Source organism: Thermobia domestica, chromosome 4, assembly GCF_964235325.1.
Source record: "Thermobia domestica chromosome 4, izTheDome1.hap1.1, whole genome shotgun sequence".
Lineage (NCBI taxonomy): Eukaryota > Metazoa > Arthropoda > Insecta > Zygentoma > Lepismatidae > Thermobia > Thermobia domestica.
This window is the reverse complement of record NC_137457.1, coordinates 32,539,145-32,560,531: the sequence shown is the minus strand read 5'-3', so window position 1 is coordinate 32,560,531 and position 21,387 is coordinate 32,539,145. Positions and strand designations below refer to the sequence as shown.

Below are 21,387 nucleotides of genomic sequence, written 5' to 3'. Positions count from 1 at the left end.
CGGCTTTTCACGTGGAAGAGCTCTGGTTCGCTTCCCGGGAGCGCATTCTGCTAACTTTCTGTACAATATAATTTATATATACCTGTTATGTCTTACACAATTCATAGCTACATATAAGTAACAACATCTGCTAAGCAAAATGTTTGTCGTGCGACGTTTCACGTGGAAGAGCCCTGGCTCAATTCCCGGGGGTGCATTCTGCTAACTTTGTGTACAATATAATTTATATATACCTGTTATGTCTTACACAATTCATAGCTACATATAAGTAACAACATCTGCTAAGCAAAATGTTTGTCATACGGCTTTTCACGTGGAAGAGCTCTGGTTCAATGCCCGGGGCGCATTCTGCTAACTTTCTGTACAATATAATAGATATACCTGTTATGTCTTACACAATTCATAGCTACATATAAGTAACATCTGCTAAGCAAAATGTTTGTCGTACGGCTTTTCACGTGGAAGAGTCCTGGTTCGATTCCCGGTGCAATGAAAAATTGTTGATTCCCTGTACCCTCCATATTACATTATACTATATCTTAGTCACGTTATAATTCCATAAAAATACACCGAGTCATATCATTTTCAATGCCGGAAAATCCGTAATCAATTCCCGATTAAAACCAAACAGTTCCGTCCCTCTTATACTCCAGACAATTACAATATATCCCTTTCCCATATAAAAGTAAACAAGTATACTACAAGAAACCTTTCCAGAAGTTTCGAGTGTGTTCTTTCCCCTATTCCAACAATAATAAGCTTAGAAAAAAAGACCTGGAAGTTTCCAGCGCTTTCTTTCACTCATTCCAACGATCAAAATTTCTAGAATATTCCCCAGCAGCTGCCGCGTTACATGTGCTGCATATTAATGAATTACCTTGTTCTACGTGTGTGATCTGCATATTTTATTTCCGAAAGGTCTTTTCTGTATTCTGCTTGTCCAATTAACATTTCTTTTCACCGGAAACATTTATTATATGTCATGTTACCTCCGGCTGCACCTGCATACCTTATGTGTCATTAATATGCGGGAAAAAAGGGTGTATGCATTTTTTCTAACGTGCATTAGGAAGTGCTAAAATGTCAAAAAAGTCCTCACTCATGAATATTTATCAATGTCGATAACTGTATACGAATCTACTCAGTGTCTCGTCTGGTCTTGCTTCTCGAAGTATTCTGTGTCGTCTCGAGAAGGAACTGCATCATGGGGGACGTGCCCTCGCCAGAAAATTAAGATTTCCTCTTCGCAGTAATTCTACATAAGGAACGTCTAAGACGATTTTTCGTTTCTTTTATTTTTATAAAATGTAAATTTCCAAAGCTAACCATAAGAACAGAAACATCAATAAATTTTAGAATGATACTAACATTGAAGAGGAAAACATGTGTGCAACGATAAAGACGAAATCTTTCAGTTTAACCATAGCCGTCTTTAGGAAGGCCCCGGCCTTCGGGGTGGCAACGCTGTTCCCAACACCACTCGACGTCCATCGCGAGCAATACGAGGACAAATCTTTTTCTACAGGTTGTTTTTTTTTCACTTCCTTTTGTCAACTGTTTGTGATTGTTTTGTCCAATAAACAAATGGAATATTCTTGTTGAATGTAATAAGCAAGAGACTAATATAGCGAAGGCTACCTAAGTTAGTAATAAGTAATCAAAGAATGATTAACTAATACAATATAATTAGTAAGATATGTTTAATGTATAAGGATCATAACAATAAATTAACTAAAATAATATAAAATCCATTCATAAAATAAGATTACAAAATATATTGAAAGATGCAAGTCAAAGCAAGAAAGAGTAAACGAACAGTAGGATAGGCTTATATAACTAAATTGACAACTAAATTGAAGTTTAGCGTCCTTTTCAGCACTAAAGCTATCTATACGAGTGACGATGATATATGTATAAATTCCTATTCTAGTTTTATATATGTTTACATAAGTATTCATAAAATATACTTACACGAAGGGAAGGGGGGAATCTGGGTGCCACCTGGTTCACGAAAATTTGTATTATAACAACAACTAAAATTTCTTAAGGGGCCACGGTGGCTCAGTGGTAGAGCGTTTATCTCTGGTATTTGGAGTCCCAGGTTCGATCCCAGCTCGCACCAAGTGAACTTTGTGGTGGACAAACAACGTGTGCGTGGGTTTCCTTGGGGTTCTCCCGTTTCCTCCTATTTTCTTCATTCCACCATTTCACTCATTTCTCATCATCACCGTTTCCTTTAGCCTAATCGGCATTACCGTGGGACGTAAAACTCAAAGATTTTATTTTAAGTTTCTTAAGGGTTTCTTAATATAAATAAAAAAATATTAACGTAATATAGCAACCAGGGAGATGTCCCCCTAGAAAATTTTCTTCGGTATTGAGAATCTTCTTAAATTTTGTAGATAATACATATAGAGTACATTTACAAATTTGGCAGAATTCTCAGAACTTTAGGTCTATTGAAGGCCGTTCTTGTGCTGAAAAGATGTCTAACTTCCTTCTATTTTTTTCTTTTATAACAGATTGCTTCATTAATTTTGAATAGTTATTTAAAAGAATATTACACAAACAATGTTTCCTACAAATTTTTCTTGTTATTTTGTCTGTTTATTCCTAATACACTTAAGTGATGCAAGACTAATTTCTCATTATTGTTTCAAATTAACTTATTTTCATATTCTTTAGATATTAATGCCTGCATAATTGCAAATACATGTTTGCATACTCTTACAATAAAATCTGACGGTACCGACAATTTGCTTCGATTTATCTTAGTGGAATATTCACCTTTTGATTTCTCTTTATGTACCAAAATATCATCACAGTTAAGTTTGTGTGCTGCCTTGAAACACATATATGCAGCCACATACGCACAGAAATGCAGAATCATCTAATGTAATACTGTTCAAATAGTCTTTGTTTAGAATCTCAAGAAACAAACTATTAATATAATCTTTACTGTTTACAAATTCGTAATGATCATCCTCTATTTCGCTTGAAAATGGAACGCTTTGGAAATTGGAAACTCTTTACATATTCTTCCTCCTTAATTGTTTTAGTGTAATTACGTTGATATCCAGGCATAGTACATTTATCTGGCATTCTGTCCTCTAATTCCCATAAATGTGACACTTTACAGCATCAAATACCAACGCCTTTTATTGACAGAGTGCGATTGTCACCATTTACGGAAAGGCAAATGTTCCAGCCGATAGGACGTTCGCGCTGCGTTGCCAAGTTTCTATGGCGGGGCCTTCCTAGAGATAGCTATTGTTTAACGTCCCTCGAATATCTCTTTTGGGCTAAGATGAAGGTAAGTGAAAAGATATAATGAGATGAAGTGGAAGTACTCCATGAGAATCAACGGACACGATGTTGTACACCACAAACTTTGAACATTATGCTAAGGGCACCATGAGCTAATATACCCGGGAGTCGAACTAGGGACCCCGTACACCAAATGTAAGCGCTCTGCTGCTGTATCACCTGGCCGCCTTCCCGTTACTAAGTTCTTTTAGCCTTTCCCAGCTGGTCTAATAGCTAGCACGGACCTGTGGTGAACGTGGTCCTGAGTTCGATTTCCGGAGGGAGAGCATCGCCCTGCCTGTTGTTCCTGCTGTTCCAATTGGTCCCACAGATGCTCAATTGGGTTGAGGTCCGGTGATTTTGCAGGCCATTCGAGTTGTGGTAGGATACCTGAGTGTTCCTCAAACCACTCACTTACGGGTTCAGCTCTGTGAGCCCTACTGTTGTCGTCTTCAATAATGGATGTGTCTCTAGCAAAGTCATCGCGAAGAAAGTGACTGAAGGGCAACACCTACTCGTCCAGGATGTTTAAATAAACGTGCTGATTAATGTTTGTGGACACCTCAATGAGTGCGCCCACCACATAGTACGAAAAATACCCCCAGAACATGACAGACCCACCCCCAGCCTGCACCTGATCTTCCACACACTCCGAGTGAAATGCTTCATGTGGCCGTTGGTGGACACAACGCCGGGCGTCATTTAAATACAGGCAAAATCGTGATTCGTCAGACCATATGACACGGCGCCAGTCTGCTACTGTCCATGTTTGATGATTATTGGCCCACAGCAGACGAGCAACTTTATGTGCTTGTGTGAGCAGTGCCTTTTGCGAGGTACCCAACTCCATATGTTTGTTGCATACAGTTCCCGTCGCAATGTTCTCTCGCTGACAGCTTGGGCTGGGCGTGCATTCACGGACTGCAGTAATTCCTGGCGGGTTTGGAAGCGATTTCGATTCACAAGCCTGGCAACTCGTCTTCGGGTCCGATCTGGAGAATCTTTTTCCGACCACAGTTCTGGCGATGTGTTTCATTGCCACGTGTGTGACGCGTTGAACAGTCCGCCGCAAAACACCAACAAATTGGGCAAATTTATCACTGTGTGGCCTTGGGCACGGCCAAACACAATTGCCCCTTTATGGCACTCTGTTACATCGTTACTTTTACCCATTTTGACGGACACTATACACTTGTAACACACTTGTCTCACTGACTGAAGCTGCCTTATGGTTGCGTAGAGGCAGTGCGCACACAGTTGTGCACGTCACCAGACTGCTGCGCCATCTGTACAGGCTTTACAATTCATCTCTCCTTCTGCACAAGGGTGACTAATTTTTTGTTCAGTGAGTGTATATCTTCATGACCCTTTTAGATAGCCAGGTGAGGTTTTGATTAAAGTGGAGGCCCCCTGTCCACCTGGAGGCCTGGGGAGATCATTTCCGCTGACGTGAAAGTCAGTCGAAAATGTTTATACGTGTCCCATACACTTACGAAGAACCACGGTCTTGCGTTTGATTCCGTTGACAGAGCTTTCAAAATGAAAGCATATTTAGGTTGCGGGTTCGATTCTCGGTGAGAAAGCATTAAATATTTTCAGACATTAAATTAGTTCGTTCCTTTCTGTGGTGAAACGAAAATCAATGCGAAGTGCTATATACGTAAAATTCTTTTTTTTTTTTTTTTCATGCAAGGACTAATTCAACTCTAAACCGTGAAGTACCAAATTCGATCCCAGCTCCCCACCAAAGTAGATTTTTGCGTACAGAATCTTTATATCGTAAGTTAAGGAAGCCACAAAACTCCGATAAATTAATTTCAGTACTGTTCTGATTAATACATTTACCTTTAGTACTTACATAAAGTAATGGTTCGATTCAAGTTCTAGTTCCTCCCTGCGATCGATTCTAGCTGAGAAAATACGCATATGTGCCTTTAGTGGGAGCATTTTGTCCGCAAGTTAGTGAACAAACTTAAAAAGTCAAATGTATATAGTTGGAACGTACAGTTAAGCAATTTTAACACAGCGTACAGCAAGCCGAAGGCTTTGGAAGGGGATAGGACAACTAGTAATAAAAAACCTTCTTTTAGCCCATGCGGATCCGGGTTCAATTCTCGAAGAAAGAAAGAAAGAGAGAGAATTGAACATTTAAATCATTATAGTGCTTCGAAATGAAGAGCTTTCAACGATAAATATCCTTTGCTATACTACAGGGGACCCAACACCGATCAATCAATTTGCCAGAGGGGACTAAGAGGTCCAAAATAGCCATCCAATACAAGACGAGCAGACGAAGGCCAATCAATTGGGAAGCTTCGATCACTGAATATCAGAGAGTTGGGGTGGGGTCCAAAATAGTACCCAATGCTATGAGAAGCTTCCGTTCTTAGCTTTGCAAGAGGGGCCAGGGTGTGGGAGATTCAAATAACTAGCCAATACACAACGAGAAGAAGATGAAGAGGAAAAGGCATGTTTCATCTTGTTTCTACAGATGGTAGGCGTCCAAGAGTATGAGCATAGCAACAACAGGTTCCCAGGGCCAAAATTTTCCCATGGGGGAATCAAATTACAAAAGGTCCACAGGGGTCAAACTTGCATAAGTATATTATTCACTACTGATGCGCTTGCTCTTCAACATGATACTTCAATTCTTCTCAACTGGGAAACTTACCTTAAACATCGAAAACTGTGCTTCTCTTACGATTTCTCCAAAAAAAGGAACTTATAAAACACATTACAAAATTGGTCATAAGAACATAAATCTTGTCTCCTTTTTCAGAGAGCTTGGTATTATCATTGACAGTAAGCTTACTTTTGCGGATCATATAAGCACAATATCTTGTACTGCTATGAGAAAACTGGGGCTCCTTTATCGCTTCAATGACATAAAAAAATCCTAATTCCTTTTGCTTGTTCTTTAAGTTATATGTTTCTCCCACTATTGAGTACTGTTCTCCTATCTGGTCTATGGCCTGCCCTACTCGTTTTAAAAAAAATAAATTCCGTAATTAATTTCATTTTAGCCATTCTATCCTACCGAGTATCTCACCTCTGAACACTTCCAAAAATGACGTTTTAAAATCTTTCAATATCAAACCTCCCCTAGTGAGAAACAAAATTTCTGACCCAATATTTTTGTGAAAAATTGTAAATGGCCACATATCATGTGAACAGTTGTTAAATCAGATCAATTTTCGCGTTGCCGCTAGAACAATACGGTCTAGTAATCTCTTTTATACTCGAGCGATGAGAGTTCATATTGTCTAAAGGTCCCTTCTATACCGAATTTTCAATACCTATAATCAGTTACCAGAAACTTGTATACGTTTTTCCAAGTGAGTATACTTTCAGATCATCTATAAATAAGCTATTTTTGTAATATTTCTGATCTGTTGTACCATCTTGACGTCAAATTGTTATTAAATACTTGTGTTATCAAATTGTTAAAATGTTTCAGTGTAAAATGGACTAGTAATGTGTCTGAAACCTGTTCTAAATAAATAAATAAATAAATAAAATATCTTCATAGAAAACACTAACTTCCGTCACAATAATCATCTCTAATTTTTATTCAAAAAAATATACTCGATCAAAGTTTGGGCTGCATTTCTTTTCTTTTGGGACACTGTATTATATATATTAACAAAACACTGTACCACCTAAGAAACACGAACCTTTTTCTGTGGCTCTCTTCTGTATAATTTTGATAAACCTTGCAGTTATCTTTCAGTGTATGCTTTGGCAAACGCAAGCTCATGTACACAAGACAGAAAGAAAATTATAGATTTATTGAGAAGAGAGAAAGAAGTTTATTTTATTTCATTGAATTTAACTAACAGTTTCTACATATTTTCTATGTGTACAGTTACGTGTATCAATATTTTTTATCAATGGGTCACCGTTCTGATTCCGGGTGACGAGAGACTGATACATGGAATTTGTTGTACAACTAACTACTTTTTTTTTTCTTTTGCAGACACATTGATAAATCATGAATAAAAAGTTAATACTACTCATATTGAGAGTCGTTGAAATTGTAAGTATTTGCCTATATCTTTCAATTGTTTATCTAATATTAAGCGAGTGTACACGTTCGGTTAAAAGATGAACGACCGTGCCACCAGTAACAAGTGCCCACGTTTGGTTAAAAAAATTAAAAGACCGTGTAACCAGTAAGATGTGTTCATATTTGGTTAAAAGACTAAATGACTGTGCCACTAGTAAGAAGTGCACACGTTCGGTTAAAAGAGTTGACTTGACTTGATTTCGAGTTTAACGTCTCTTTCAGCAGCGAGAATATATGAGACGGGAACTACTGATTAATGTAGAATCCGAACCACATGAACTCCCGCCGGGAATCAAACCTGGGTCTCTAGAGCCGTAGCTAGGGGAGGCGAGCGGGGTGGTCGCCCAAGGCGCTGATTGGAAGAGTGCGCCGAACGAGCAAGAAGAAGAAAAAAGTATAGGAAATTAGTAAACGACGCGTCGCCCCGAAAACGTATTGGCGCCCTATTAAATCAATATTGTTGTCGGTCTGCAAAGAAATAGATTTGTCAAAAATTTTCTTCCTTGCTCCGCTCGTAACCCAAACATTTTAACACAAGTCAGAACAAGTTTTTAGATTTTACCTTTACAAAAAAGTTATTATATGTGATTTGTTAATGGCGATGTGATATACAAGGTGACGAGTAATGATTTATAGTCTACGCAGAAGCGTTTTCAAAATCAGAAACCGTCAAAGTTTGAAATACGTGTCCGGCCTCTTGATGATGATGAGCTTACTTAGATAATCACGTTTTTCTACCCAATCAGATTAATCATGACGGTGAGAATGAAGGTTTTGACAAATTTGCAAAGAAGGCTTCGTCTGAATTTCCGTTACATTTCACAAAATATTTTTTCTGTAAAAGAATCGAAATTAAAATGTTATTTATGTGGTCACATACAGAATAAGATTATAGAAATTTAAAATTATTACTGGAAATTAATGCTGTCACCCATTTTTTCCATTTTACAAGCACATAGTTTCTGATGTATTTAAATTCCATTACCAAATAAATTATTTTCAAGCAACGTTTCAGGAATAGTGTGCGAGAGGCAAAGACACTAGCGGAAGCGCACGTTGATTCGAATCACAATCTCTTATGGCGCAAGTGCAAACTTGGTTAAAGTAGAACGACAAAAATGGGAAGAGAAATAGAAAATGGAACTTAAAGTTACTAAGAAGTATACACAAATATGTGTAAGAAGAGATTGAAGAAAAATTATGTGCAATAAGCGATATGGTCGACAATTTAGAAAATAGTTGGAGAACAGTCGAACATATCCTATTTGATACACTCCACAGTAACATTGGGAGGATGGAAAGTGCACCAAAAAAACCATGGATAACTCAAGTAATGCTGAAGAATATAGAGGAACACAGAAGGGCGAAAATAAAGGATAACAAAGAATACAGAAGGCTCAATAATGAATTGAGAAGTGAAACGGAAAAAACTAATGAAACGCACATGGTACAGTTAGCGGCATGGAAATTCTTACAAAAATTCTAATAAAAATTAATAGCAAATTCTTGCCCCGTTTTCTTATCATCCAGAAGTATGTCTCAATCGATTAGTTGCTTCTAGTATTCAATAAATTTCCTCCCCCTCCTCCACCTCTCCTTGCCTAAAGCAGTTAGTGTGACATGATGCACTCTTTCCATTCAGCTGAAAAAGAGTTGAGTTGAGTTGATTTTGACTTTAACGTCCCGTTCAGCAGCGAGGCTATGTGAGACGTGGACCTACTGATTAACGTGGAATCCGAACCACATGAGCTCCAGGCGGGAATCGAACCCGGGTCTCCCACGCCAAAGGCGCGTACGCTAACCGCTTAGCCACGGAGGAGCTCTCAGCTGAAAAAGAAACAGGAATCAAGTTTACAACGTTATAGCTTTAAAACAGTCTTCTCCATTCGTTTGTTCTGAAATATTTTTAGGAGCCTAAATTAAAAAAAGTCACACAATGTTCCCAGAGCTTCATAAAGACCTTTAGTTTCATTCTTTTCCTTCTTTAAAGACTGCAAGCTAGTAAGATGCTCCCTAAGAAATCTATGGAAATTGCCAATAACGGCAGTAGGTCTTGTGTTTCCAAAAATCTGTAATGCAAGCACAGAGCTCTAAAGTATCTACTGAAAGATGTGAGTGTTATTCAATGATTCATTTCATTTCTTTCAGGAATTGCAAACAAATGTTCCAGGGGGTTCATTTGGGCAAGACAGGAGAGTGTAATTCCCCCTCCCTTGAGCTTCATAAATAAGTATTGTTTGTTCAAATGTATAGTAATACACTAATAAAAAAGTGAAAATCTTATGTCGCCTGAGAATATTCCCCCCGAATAAAATCTAATTCCCGCTTTTAGCAAAAATCCTATAGAGTTACGATAGCACATTGCTAGAGAGCTTATATTTGATTTCAAGAGTCGAAGGTTTGATCTCAAGCCATATGAGTTCCTCGGCGACATTGAGAGAGAGAGAGAGGGAGGGAGAAAGAGAGATTCAAGTATGGAGACAGAGAGGGATGATTTATATACACAGATTTAGAATTGGGGAAAAGTGGTCGGACAGCATTCGCATTATGACGAAAATTTTGATTTTGTGAAACAGAAGAAGGGAAGTTTTCGAACTGCGAGGACCACATTAGGCAGTTGTCGAATTAAGGTGGAGAACTCTTTTTAGAGCATCAGATGATTACGAATGGAGAGAAAGATCTTGAGAACTGAGGAATTAAGAATTTAAAAAATCCGAAACTTTCGAGACGGGTTTGGAACAACGAATCTTGTAGTTATCGAATCATGACTTTAGCCATTCTGCTACGGAGAACTCTATGAACTCGTTACATACGTTTCCTTTAGCTACGCTGAAAGCTAACTTAATGGGATATTCCAAAAGTTGACCCAGTGGATACGCCTTCCAGATAGGACGTAAACCTCTTGTAACTTAGTTACAATGTATCGTGGCGGATATAAATCATTGATCAGGTAATGACGACTGCTTTGAAACAAATGTAGAGCATGAGATTTAAATCACTCATATCTGTGGTTTCGTGTGAAGAAGAAACAAACTTGTGAACCAAAGGTTTAAGAACGACTCAAGTTCTTAATATAAACTTTTCCGAAGATCATTCACTTATATCATCATAAAAGAAATACGAAAGACGTTCTGAAAAGAAATACAACTTTGCAAGCGGAGGCAAAGAAACCTAAAGTAAGGAGACTAAAGACGAATAATTTACCGCGTAGTGATCGTGGTTCAGTGGTCAAGGCACTGAATCCAGAAGTACATGGTTCGATTCCCGGTGGGACATTTTTAACTTTAGGAGTTTTGATGGCGATTGATCGACGATGACACACGTTTTATTATATTCAGATATTTGAATATTCGGATGTTTCAATACTTGAACTATCAAATCTTCATGAGTAATAATACTAATAGTAATAAACTAATAATAATAATTATTATCTCGTAGAAGATTAAAAGCTAGGATCTAATTATCGCTCAGTTCATAACATTACAAGCAGAAACGTGACATTTGGCAAGAATATTTTTGTTTTGTTTAATGTTGCCCACGAGAAGATGAATTTTTGATCTCGTTTCTAAAACAAACAAAAAAATGATACGGGACAACGCTAACTCAAATTATGGTCTCGCTTTGGAGACAAGAATCGAGACGAGACGAAAAGTATCGTAAACATTTCTCGTCTCGATTCTCGAAATAGTGCATGACCATTTTTTAAGTAACAATTGCTCTGTAGACTGAATCGTATAGGCATTTTGTTACTTTGTATCTCAGAGCTGATTGAATTATGGTCTGTGTAGGAATATTTGTAGCAAAGCTTTTATAATTACCTCTGCATATCCTAAAAATTAGTTTATTATATGCCTTACTGTTGAGTGGTATTCAGTTATTTTTATTACAGTTATTTTCCTTAAAACATTCAGTAGAATACTTTCTACATGAAACTTTAATGGAAAGCTTTTGTTTAAAATGTGGGTAGTTGCAGAGGTGTGTCTTGAAGGTACGGAACCCCCTCTCCGAAATCCCTAAGCTTAAGTAAGTTTAGCCAAATTTTAGGACAACTTTAAAACTTTTAATGCCAATATTTATTATTATTATTATTATTATTATTATTATTATTATTATTATTATTATTATTATTATTATTATTATTATTATTATTATTATTATTATTATAACCACCAGTAAACACGTGGTGTAGAAATAATTTTCTAAAAATTAATGATAAGAAAACAAAATTTATGACACACCAATAAAACTCAATATTATGTCAGTAAATATGAGATCAACGGTGTACAAATTGAGAAAGTAAGCATTATTAAAGACCTAGGTATTACATTTGACAGTCAGTTAAAGTTTTCTAATCATATAAATTGTATTGTACAAGGTGCCAGAAGGATAATAGGTTTTATTTTTAAACAGTGGCCTGTATTTCAAAGAGATAAAACGTATGTATTTCTATATAAATTACTTGTAAGACCAAAATTAGAATTTGGTTCGGTAATTTGGAACAGCATTTCTAAAACTTTGACAAACAAGATTGAATCTGTGCAAAAATGTTTTATTCGACTTCTATGTTTTAAAATGAAAATGAGCTATTACTCACATAGTTATGAATATTGGATTGATTATTGGGGTTTAGAAAGCATTATGAATAGACGAAAAAATTTCGACAGAGTATGCATGCAAAAAATACTAGATAACATTTATATCAGTGAATATTGTTTACAAAACATAGGTTTTAAAGTGCCAAATCATAGCATAAGAAATACCATGATTTTAGTTCCTCTGAATTGGAAATGTGAAATTTTAAAAAGATTGACATATTCTTTAAGCTCATTTTAGACTTATTGTATTAAACAATGTGAAAGTTTTATGTGATCTAACTGATAGTTTTTAATCATTGACGTTTAGAAACATTAAGCCAAATGTAATTTTATGACTGCTGTTCTTAGCTTCTTGTTGTTTTAGATGGATGGAAAACTTGATAAGTTTTACTGCATTGACAAGGAATTATTTCTGCTTAACTGACTTTTATCTACATTGTGTTTTATATTCGTACCCTTCTTTTTATTGTTTTCTTTCTTATTATTTATTTTTAGTAGTATTATTATTCCATCGCATACTCTGATACCAAGTGCTGTATTTTTGCCAAAAGCTGTTCGCGGCACTAAAATAAAGATTATTATTATTATTATTATTATTATTATTATTATTATTATTATTATTATTATTATTATTATTATTAATAATATTAATATTATTATTATTACTGAAGTGTTGTTAATTTAACGGTTCACCCTCTTCCACCCAGCTCCCGCCTAGTAGGCATTGTGCTGAACAAACACCCTGTGTGTAGGTTTCTCCGGGTTCCGCTTCCTCCCACTTTCTTTATTCCAATATTTCTTTCATTCTCATCATCGACGTCTTCTGTAGCTTAGCCGGCATAGCCATTACTTAAAAACAAATTTTCTTGCGGCTCTTCCGAGGTCTGTATTCCTACTTTCTACATGAAATTTACCTCGAAACTTTCCGTTATAACCTTTAGCTAGTTGTAGGGACGTATGCAGAGGGTATGCTCTGATGGTCCCTGATTCAATATTGTTAAAAAAAAGAACGAACGAGACCGTAAAGCACTATCTTAAGACTAGGGTATGATGTCAACCAATAATAATAGATCTCACTAGGATATCTGAAAGAAAACACAATGTCTCATGAAAATTGGCTATTTTTAAAAAAACTAAAATTATATTTAGGGATTTAGGATTTAGATTTCTGGTCATCTAAGAACATTTAGCCAGTCATGTTTTGAGGGAGGACGTGCCTCGGCGAGTACACTATCCGGGGAAAGGAGAGGAAGAAATGATTGGGGAAGGAAGAAAGTGACCTGCTACCTATAAGTTAGGTATCACCCCGGCATTTTTCTGGTTTGAATGAGGAAAAATGAAGAAAATCTCATTGAGGCTGGCTGGCCTGAGATAGCGTTTCAGACTTTTTCGACCGAGTGCCTCCCCTGGAATCTAAAAATATATATAACATGCTTTCTGAAGATTAGAAAATTTCCTTAGATTAACTTCAATCCAAAACAAATGAAGTGAAATTTATAGTTTACTGTCCCACGATTACACACCGACGCTAAGCGAGACTGTGATGATGAGAAATGATAAATGAATGCTCTACCACTGAGTCATCGCGACTCCAATCCAAGACAAGAGTATAATAAAACGATAGGAGTAAATTATATGTTTCATAGCAATCACAGAATTTAAAATAAATTTTAGCGGATTTTAATTCGATGGAAGCTAAATTCACTTCTCCATTATTCATCATCTGATAAAGCATTGAAAATGATTAAAAAATCACAGGAAAAATATACACCATATTCAAAATCAGAGCACATAATACATATAAGTTGGATGCCTCAAAGAAATTAACGACACATTGCATCAAAATGGTATGATTTCGATGAAAATTATGTGGAGTATTGTTCTATCATGTTATTTAAAAATATGGAAACTTCGATTTCAATGTAACCTTGGTGCAGACAAAACACAAGTATATTACTCAAAAAGAGTTACGCACCTTTGCTGTGGAGGGTCCGAATTCAGTGTTCCCATCCACGTGCATAGCTTCTATGTGATATCTTTTCATACTAAATGTAGGGATATTTTTCCAAAATGAGGGATATTTGACATTAGTTAGAGGATTATTTACCAGTGAGAACCTGGCAACAAGTGGGCGTTAAGACGTTGAGACCCCGCAAATGCGGGCAAAAGAGGGATGGAGGTTGGAAGGGATGCTATTGTAAAAATCATTACGAAACTTGAAAGAAATTTGCCGTGCTGACTGAACGCACTGTTGTGAGTTTACTTCGTCGGGAAGTAGTGTTCACATTGTACTTGTGTGTTTATTCTAGTTTACTGTGTGCGTGTGCCTGTGTTAACTTTTGCTATAGTTTCACTGTGTGATTTAGTGGGTCTCAACAATGCCTAAAAATAAATCGTCAAGAAGCTCACTGCTTAAACAATGCGTACAAAGCAATACCAACTACGTCACGGAAGGTAAATTATTTCTTTGTCAACTATGTAATAATCAAATTCCGTGTGAAAAAGTACCAACTGGTCCAGCATTCCAACACAATGGCTCATATCGAAGCAGCTGGTAGACAAGCGTCTACTAAACAAACGTTGTGAACGTTACAAACACGTTCAAATGATCGGAGTCAATTTGTACATGATTTATGCCATGTAACGGTAGCTGCGAACATACCATGGAATAATTTAAGTAATGTACGTTCAGAAATATTGTAAACAGAGCATTTCGTAAGAGCTGACTCTCCATAAATGCTATTTTGACGTGGCGAATGTTATTACATGGTGATCGGAAAGAATTGGGCGATTGCTACATATGAGGGGAAATGGATGAAACCACAGACGCTTGCGGTAGATATGTTACAAACATGGCTGTTGAGAAGCCCTGCGAAGATGAGCCCGGTTCGCCTTATCTTATTGCGTCGAAAGTTGTAGATAGGGTGAACTACTCAACAATACCTCGTTATCCCCAGATGATCCTCAATACATGCTTGGCTCATGAACTTCGTAGGGTAGCAGAAGAAATTCGATCTCTGTTTCCGGTCGTCAATTCTTTAATATCTAATACAAAGAAATTGTTTGTGAAAGCACCTGTTAATATACTAGCGTATCGATAAGCACTTCTTCATACTCGATTCCCCCTGAATCAATTCATACCCGCTGGGAAACTTGGCTTGAGGCTACAATGTTTTATTGCGAACACTTTGACGAAGAGAAAAACATTGCACAAGAATTTGACTCCTCTGATGCGAAAGTCATTCAACAGAGCAAAGACGCTTTCAACTGCCAAGAAATTAGGAGAAACCTATTTTAAGATTGTTCTGACATCAATTCAGAAATCAGAGACGCAAGGGGTGCTACTCAGTCAATGCTTATCTCTAGTTAAAAAATTCAGCACGAGCTCCGGTCAGTTCCTGGTAAGCTCGGACGCTCTGTGGAAAATAAATTGAGGTATATTCTTTCTCGAAACTCTCACTACAAAACTATTGGAGCCATAGCAAATTATCTTCAAGGGTTAGATTCAAACCTGCCAGAAATTGTACGTACCAAACTTTGTCCTCTCTATAAATATTGTCCAGCAACGTCTGTTGACGTTGAGAGGTCATTTTCTGGTTACAAACATTCTAACGGACAAAAGTCACAAAATGATACCAGAAAATGTAGAGAAGCATCTCGTAATTTATTGCAAGGCTAATTACGGGAAGAAGTAAATTTTCAAACTCAAACTTTTTTGTACAGTGGAACCATGTAGAAAATTCAGGCTCGTGTGATTTTGTGTAAATATAATGCAATTTGAAATAAATTCATGAAGAAATTAGTAGAGATATAAGTTCCCACATCACTCACTGTGTATTGTAATCTCGCAATGTGTTTGTTTTAAAACGTTCTGGAATGTATTAACTATAAATATCACAACAATAAGTTCTGAAGAGGAGCCCCTGGAAGGTAAAGTATATTTTCAATGTTATATCCACCTACAAAACATCTGTCATAACTTGGCTGAATGCTTGGAAATGCTCTCTTTAATTGTATTGTTAGTGCATATTCTCACCGAATATTTGATATCTTATACAATGACACATAAATTAGTAATGTTTTCAGAACTTTGAAAATACACTTGTAAAGTATAGAAATATTACATATGTTCAAAGTGAAAATCCTAACGACTTTATATGTAAAATGTGGCCATGAAATCACCAATCAACTAAGGAGAATGATGGATGAAATCCCCTTCTTTTCTCAACTTCTTCTAAGGCAACGAAGTGAGCGAAAAGCATCTAAGGACTCTTCTAAAGGAATACTCAATCAATGAAACCGGTGTGTTCCAGTGGTGATACAAACCAATAGGCTCTTACTTTGAATAATGGGTGCATTGAACGATCCTTCGAAATCGTTGGTATTCGTACGTTTTAATCGGTATCGTTTACGTGCGAGTTACTTCGCAAATCGTGGCCTTGGACCAATATTTCCTTTACAAGAATATATTGTTCTTTGTGTTAAACGAATGTGCTTGTGATTCCTAAAGATTAAAATATATGCATTGATAATATTTATCGTGTGATTTCTGTGTTAAGTGATATACTAATAGTAAAATTGTGCGTTTATTATGGCGATATTTTCTTCAAGAGGATAAATAATAACGTGTATTGCATGCGTGTTTTAATATTTTATTCTTGCCATATTGATAATGCAGTGCAAGGGTACATCTGTTTCTCTGTACAATCATCAGGTGCTCAATGTTACGTCGTATGCTTCTTACGAACTTCCTTTTGAGGCCATAATAGACGTCCAAAAGCACGAACATAACTTATATGAGGAAAGTTCTATCCATGTTTTTATGATACGATGGACTCATCAGTGACAGTGGGTACACGGTCGACCCCCCCCTTCACGAACCTTATAGCACCTAAACCTAGAGACCGTCATAGAATGGCTGTTCCTTCAGAGGGACATGAGCCAATACCATTAGACTATAACATTAAGTGCATATTTCAACACATTTAACCGCATAATTGCATGCATATTTCATGAATTTTAAGTGCATAAAAATCCGATGTCTAGCTATTATTATGTTTGCGTTCCCATGAACGCAATAGGGCTACGTAACTTCTGGATTATTCGCTTCCCCAACTATTTTGAGGCTTTAATCACGAGTTACGGATAATGTAACATTTGTTGTACATGACACATTATGATACGAGACTATTTTACATAATATATTACAATAAATGTACTGCTTGGATGACAAAAACTAGTACAGATAGGTACCTTTCACTTCTATAGATAGGTATTTTTTAAAAGGATTTTTGTAAACACTAAATTATAAAACAATAAACTACATACAGTAGTTATGGTTTTGGTTCCCAACATAAAGAAATATGGATGAGATATTGAACTTTAACTTTCACTCCTGGAAAATTTCAATTTTGGAGTTAGGCCACTTGGCATCAAAGCAGTTCACTGTAAGATACATTTCTCACTTTACTCTACTAACATAGTTGTTCAGGAGCCCGGGATTTCCATCCTTGGAAGCTGAACATATAGTAAACTGCTTGATACATGATGACTATATAGGAATAATAGTGTATTAATTTTTGGAGCTTTGGTACGTATCCGTATTTACACACTGATATAACTTATAATATGAATTTATTTAGCTTTATTTTCTTATTGACTTAACACCGATTTCTCTCTGTTATCATGGAGGTGTTCATTCGCTAGACGTCGATTCTGTGCACTGCTGAAGGAAGGATGGGTTTAGTAATTTTTATTTTCCGAAATTCACGTCTCAAATGTATTTCACTTACTAATCTTTTTGCAACGCTATTTCTTTTTTATCTTTCTTTTCATGACAATTCCAGATAGTTTTGTTTTGTGCTGGAGGTATATTTTATATCCACCTAATAAAATTACGGGTTCATTTTGTAATCAGTTTCAAATTTACAGAAACTATTAATATAAGTTCACAAACAAATCGCGCTAATTGTTTAATGAATTTCGAAGGCTTTTGTTTTAATACAGTTCATTAAGGAAAATCTATTTCATAATCGTAACATTTATGTATTAAGAAACTATGAACGTAAACTGGAATCAACCTAACCCCGGGGCCGCTATGACTCAGTGACACAGCTTTCACCCTTGGTGTGTGAGGACTCTGATTCGATCCCAGCTGGTGTCAAGTGGGCTTCGTGGCACAGACACACCGTGTGTGTGGACTTTCTCGTGGTTCTCTAGTTTCCCTCACTTACTTCATTCCACCATTTCATTCATTCTCAACGTCACCGTTTTCTTTAGCTTACAGGGCATAATCGTGGGACGTGACGTAATACTGAAAGATTTCATTTCGAGTTAGTCGTCCAAAATTATATTTCCCTCCCCTGTTTTAATGTTGTGGTTGGGGGCCTGAGTTGGATGTGTGAAATCCAGCATGCAAACACTTCGCTCATGAAGTAAGAAACAGTAATTCTTATACTGCTCTAAATTCAGATCTCATAAGCACATAATATTGAATATAAGGATTCACCTAAGTCAGAGACGTGAATTATTGACTATAAGCTCCTCAATAAGAATGAGCAAACACGCATTCCAACTTTCCTGTTTTTAAAGGAAGAAAGACATTCCTTCCTATAACATTGAAATCTGTGGGATTTTGTTCACTAAGCATTTAGAAATTTTGCATGTTCAAAACATTCTGTTTCAACATCTGCTTTCTTCAGCAACACTGGAACTATTACATCGCAAATTTTTACACTTAATTTGAATAAATGATTGTCCGAAAAGAGGCATTGCAAATACCAAACGTGTTGCAGAAAGGAAACAATATAGGAGGAAAGAGTTTCCGAAATTCGGGTGTTCACAAATCACCCAGCACATTACGTTTCTACTGTCTTGTTCATATATCAAGTTCATAAGCGTGGAATTGTATTTGTCATGATTGATAAGTTTGTGACATGAGGCACAATCTATACTTTGAATAATTTTCCGATCTACAAAACTTCCTAAGAAGGCAGTAGAAGCTAATTTCACTGTTCCTGATAAAATGTCTGAAAAGAAAACCATAAATGGGAACATTAAAGTATTATACAAATTGTGACAATAATAGTGAACAATAGACTAAAATGTTATGAATTGACTAATTTCTTAAAAATATTATGAGTTGACTAATTTCTTATTGTGCATATAGTGTGTGCAGTCTGAATTGTTAAGGATTGGATTTCACTTGCATTATGATTTAACTGAATTTCACTTTTAGTTTACACTTTAATGAATGTGTCTATTTTTCTCCTAGTGCAAAATGGTTATAGACTATTTTATTCCTGGCACTATCGTATTAGTAGGTTTCATATTGTAGATTGTCAGAAATACATAAATTTCTTTCGAAAACATGGGATCTTTGTATATTATTATTATTATCTGTTTTAGTAAGATGTAAATAGGAGTCTACTAATATATTACTACGATATTTCACAAAAGTAAATAAAATCATTTTATCTAGATAAATATTAGGGAAATTTGGGGTTACCACTTGCACACCAAATATTGGGATAGTATCTGAAATAAAGGCTCTGGGTTCTTCTTCTATCTCATTAGCAAGGGCCTCAATCTTGGGAAGCTTTGGAGGCCGGGCCCCCCGAAGTTGAAATTGGCTTCCCTAATGAGGGGGGGGGAAAGCTAAGTTGAAGTAGGTTCTCCAATTTCTACAGTACATGGTATTTCATTTTCTTGTTCTACTAAAGCGTAACTGCCATAGGGCTCCCCCAGTTACAGAGAAATCTGCACTCTTGCCCATAAGCTAAAGGTTTTAGGTCTATTTTTTTCTTTAGAAAAGAACCAACCTACGCATAGATCCCATTACTACTCAGAAACATAAATAAATAAAATTAATTACACAAGCAAAAAACAACACTTACTAGGATCAGTATGAAGACCAGTTAACAATTATGTAACTGTATATGGTATGGGGATCTCTGCTTCAGAATCAGGAAAGTGATCGGGAATATTTTCCTTTGAAATAGTAGTACAATTTGCAGTGGAAGGCAGCGATTGCAATCCAGTTTTCAAAATACGATTCATTGTATATACAATGGCTCTGTTAACCAACATATCATTGCTTCCAGACAAAAGGATACACAACAATATACAATAGTTAAAACAATAAAATAACAATTTTTGTGCTGTTAATTTTACCACATAAAGATACTGCAAGTACTATGCAACTATAGAGCCTGCACACGCCACGTGACTTCTTTTTTTTTAGCAAGGGAAAAATCACGTAAAACACCATACTCAGGGTTCCCAAATGTCCCATATTTTAAGGGGCAGTCCCTTATTTTATGATTTTGTCCCGCGTCCCGGGGAGCTTCGATACGGGACAGGAAAAGTCCCGTAGAGAGCGCGAGAGATAGCATAAGCTATGAGAAGTGGGAGGTAGGAAGAACGCTAATCGCTGCGAGGGTGACAGTGGAGAGAGAGGGAAGATTTTTTGGTCGTGTTTCTAACCCATGCCGATACTAACCTCCAACATAAGTAACAACAATGGATAATAACTACTTAACGCAACTTATATTTCTTATGATACGCTTACCTGTAGCTTCAGGTATTTATAAAGGCTCAATACCGTCCATACAATCCATCTCATCATCATCGTCTTCCATCTCGTCGTCACTTTCTTCAGAAGAGTCACTATTACCGTCACTGTCCTCGGCTAAGTTTATTGTAACGTTTTCAGTAAGAACGTCTAACTGAGGTTCCATTTGCAAATATGCTTGTTCACATCTTCGTACTTTATCACACCTAGTCTTCCACTCTTCCGCTGTTATCATTGTAAATTTCTCTTTGGCGAGTTTCATCGCATCGATAATGGAAAAAGTGGTATTTCTTGCTGCTACATATTCTTTGACTGCAGCCCAAATCAACCCTATCGGGTTTAGATCACGATGATACGGGGACAAACGAGGAACTGTATGTCCATATTCAGCAAGGAGCGGATCTACTTTAAATGTCCGAAAACGAGCTTTATTGGCTTTGATTAAATTATAAAGTTCTGGTTTGTACATATTTTCTCTGAAAGGAATATTGTGTCTTACAAGCCAATCGATCATTACAGCTTTACGAGATGATGATGTCGGTGAAGGATCTAAACAGACATGTGATATGGTGCATTGTCTATCACAAGAACTGAATTACTTGGCAAGTTAGGAATTAGCCGTGACTTCAACCACTTTTCATAGTTTTCATAATTCATGTCGTCGTGATAATCGACAAATTTCGTTCCAGATTTGAACATAACTAACGCGTCTGGAATGAAACCGTTTTCTCCGCCAGCACGCATGATTATTACGCGTTGTCCTTTAGATATGGGTGTGAGTAAACCTGTATTCTTCTTATCGCTCCACGCGTGTTGTTTTGTGTGCGATGAATGCAAGTACGTCTCAT

The 21,387-nt window shown here is 36.6% G+C and overlaps 1 protein-coding gene across 1 annotated transcript; it reads right to left on the bottom strand.

Annotated features, from left to right (window-relative positions):
• Positions 1–20,552: 20,552 nt before the first annotated feature.
• LOC145682720 (uncharacterized) lies at positions 20,553–21,053 on the bottom strand. The gene has a single exon (XM_081754106.1). The coding sequence runs from the start codon at positions 21,051–21,053 to the stop codon at positions 20,553–20,555; it is 501 nt and encodes a 166-aa protein (XP_081610232.1).
• Between the last annotated feature and the right edge of the window lie 334 nt (positions 21,054–21,387).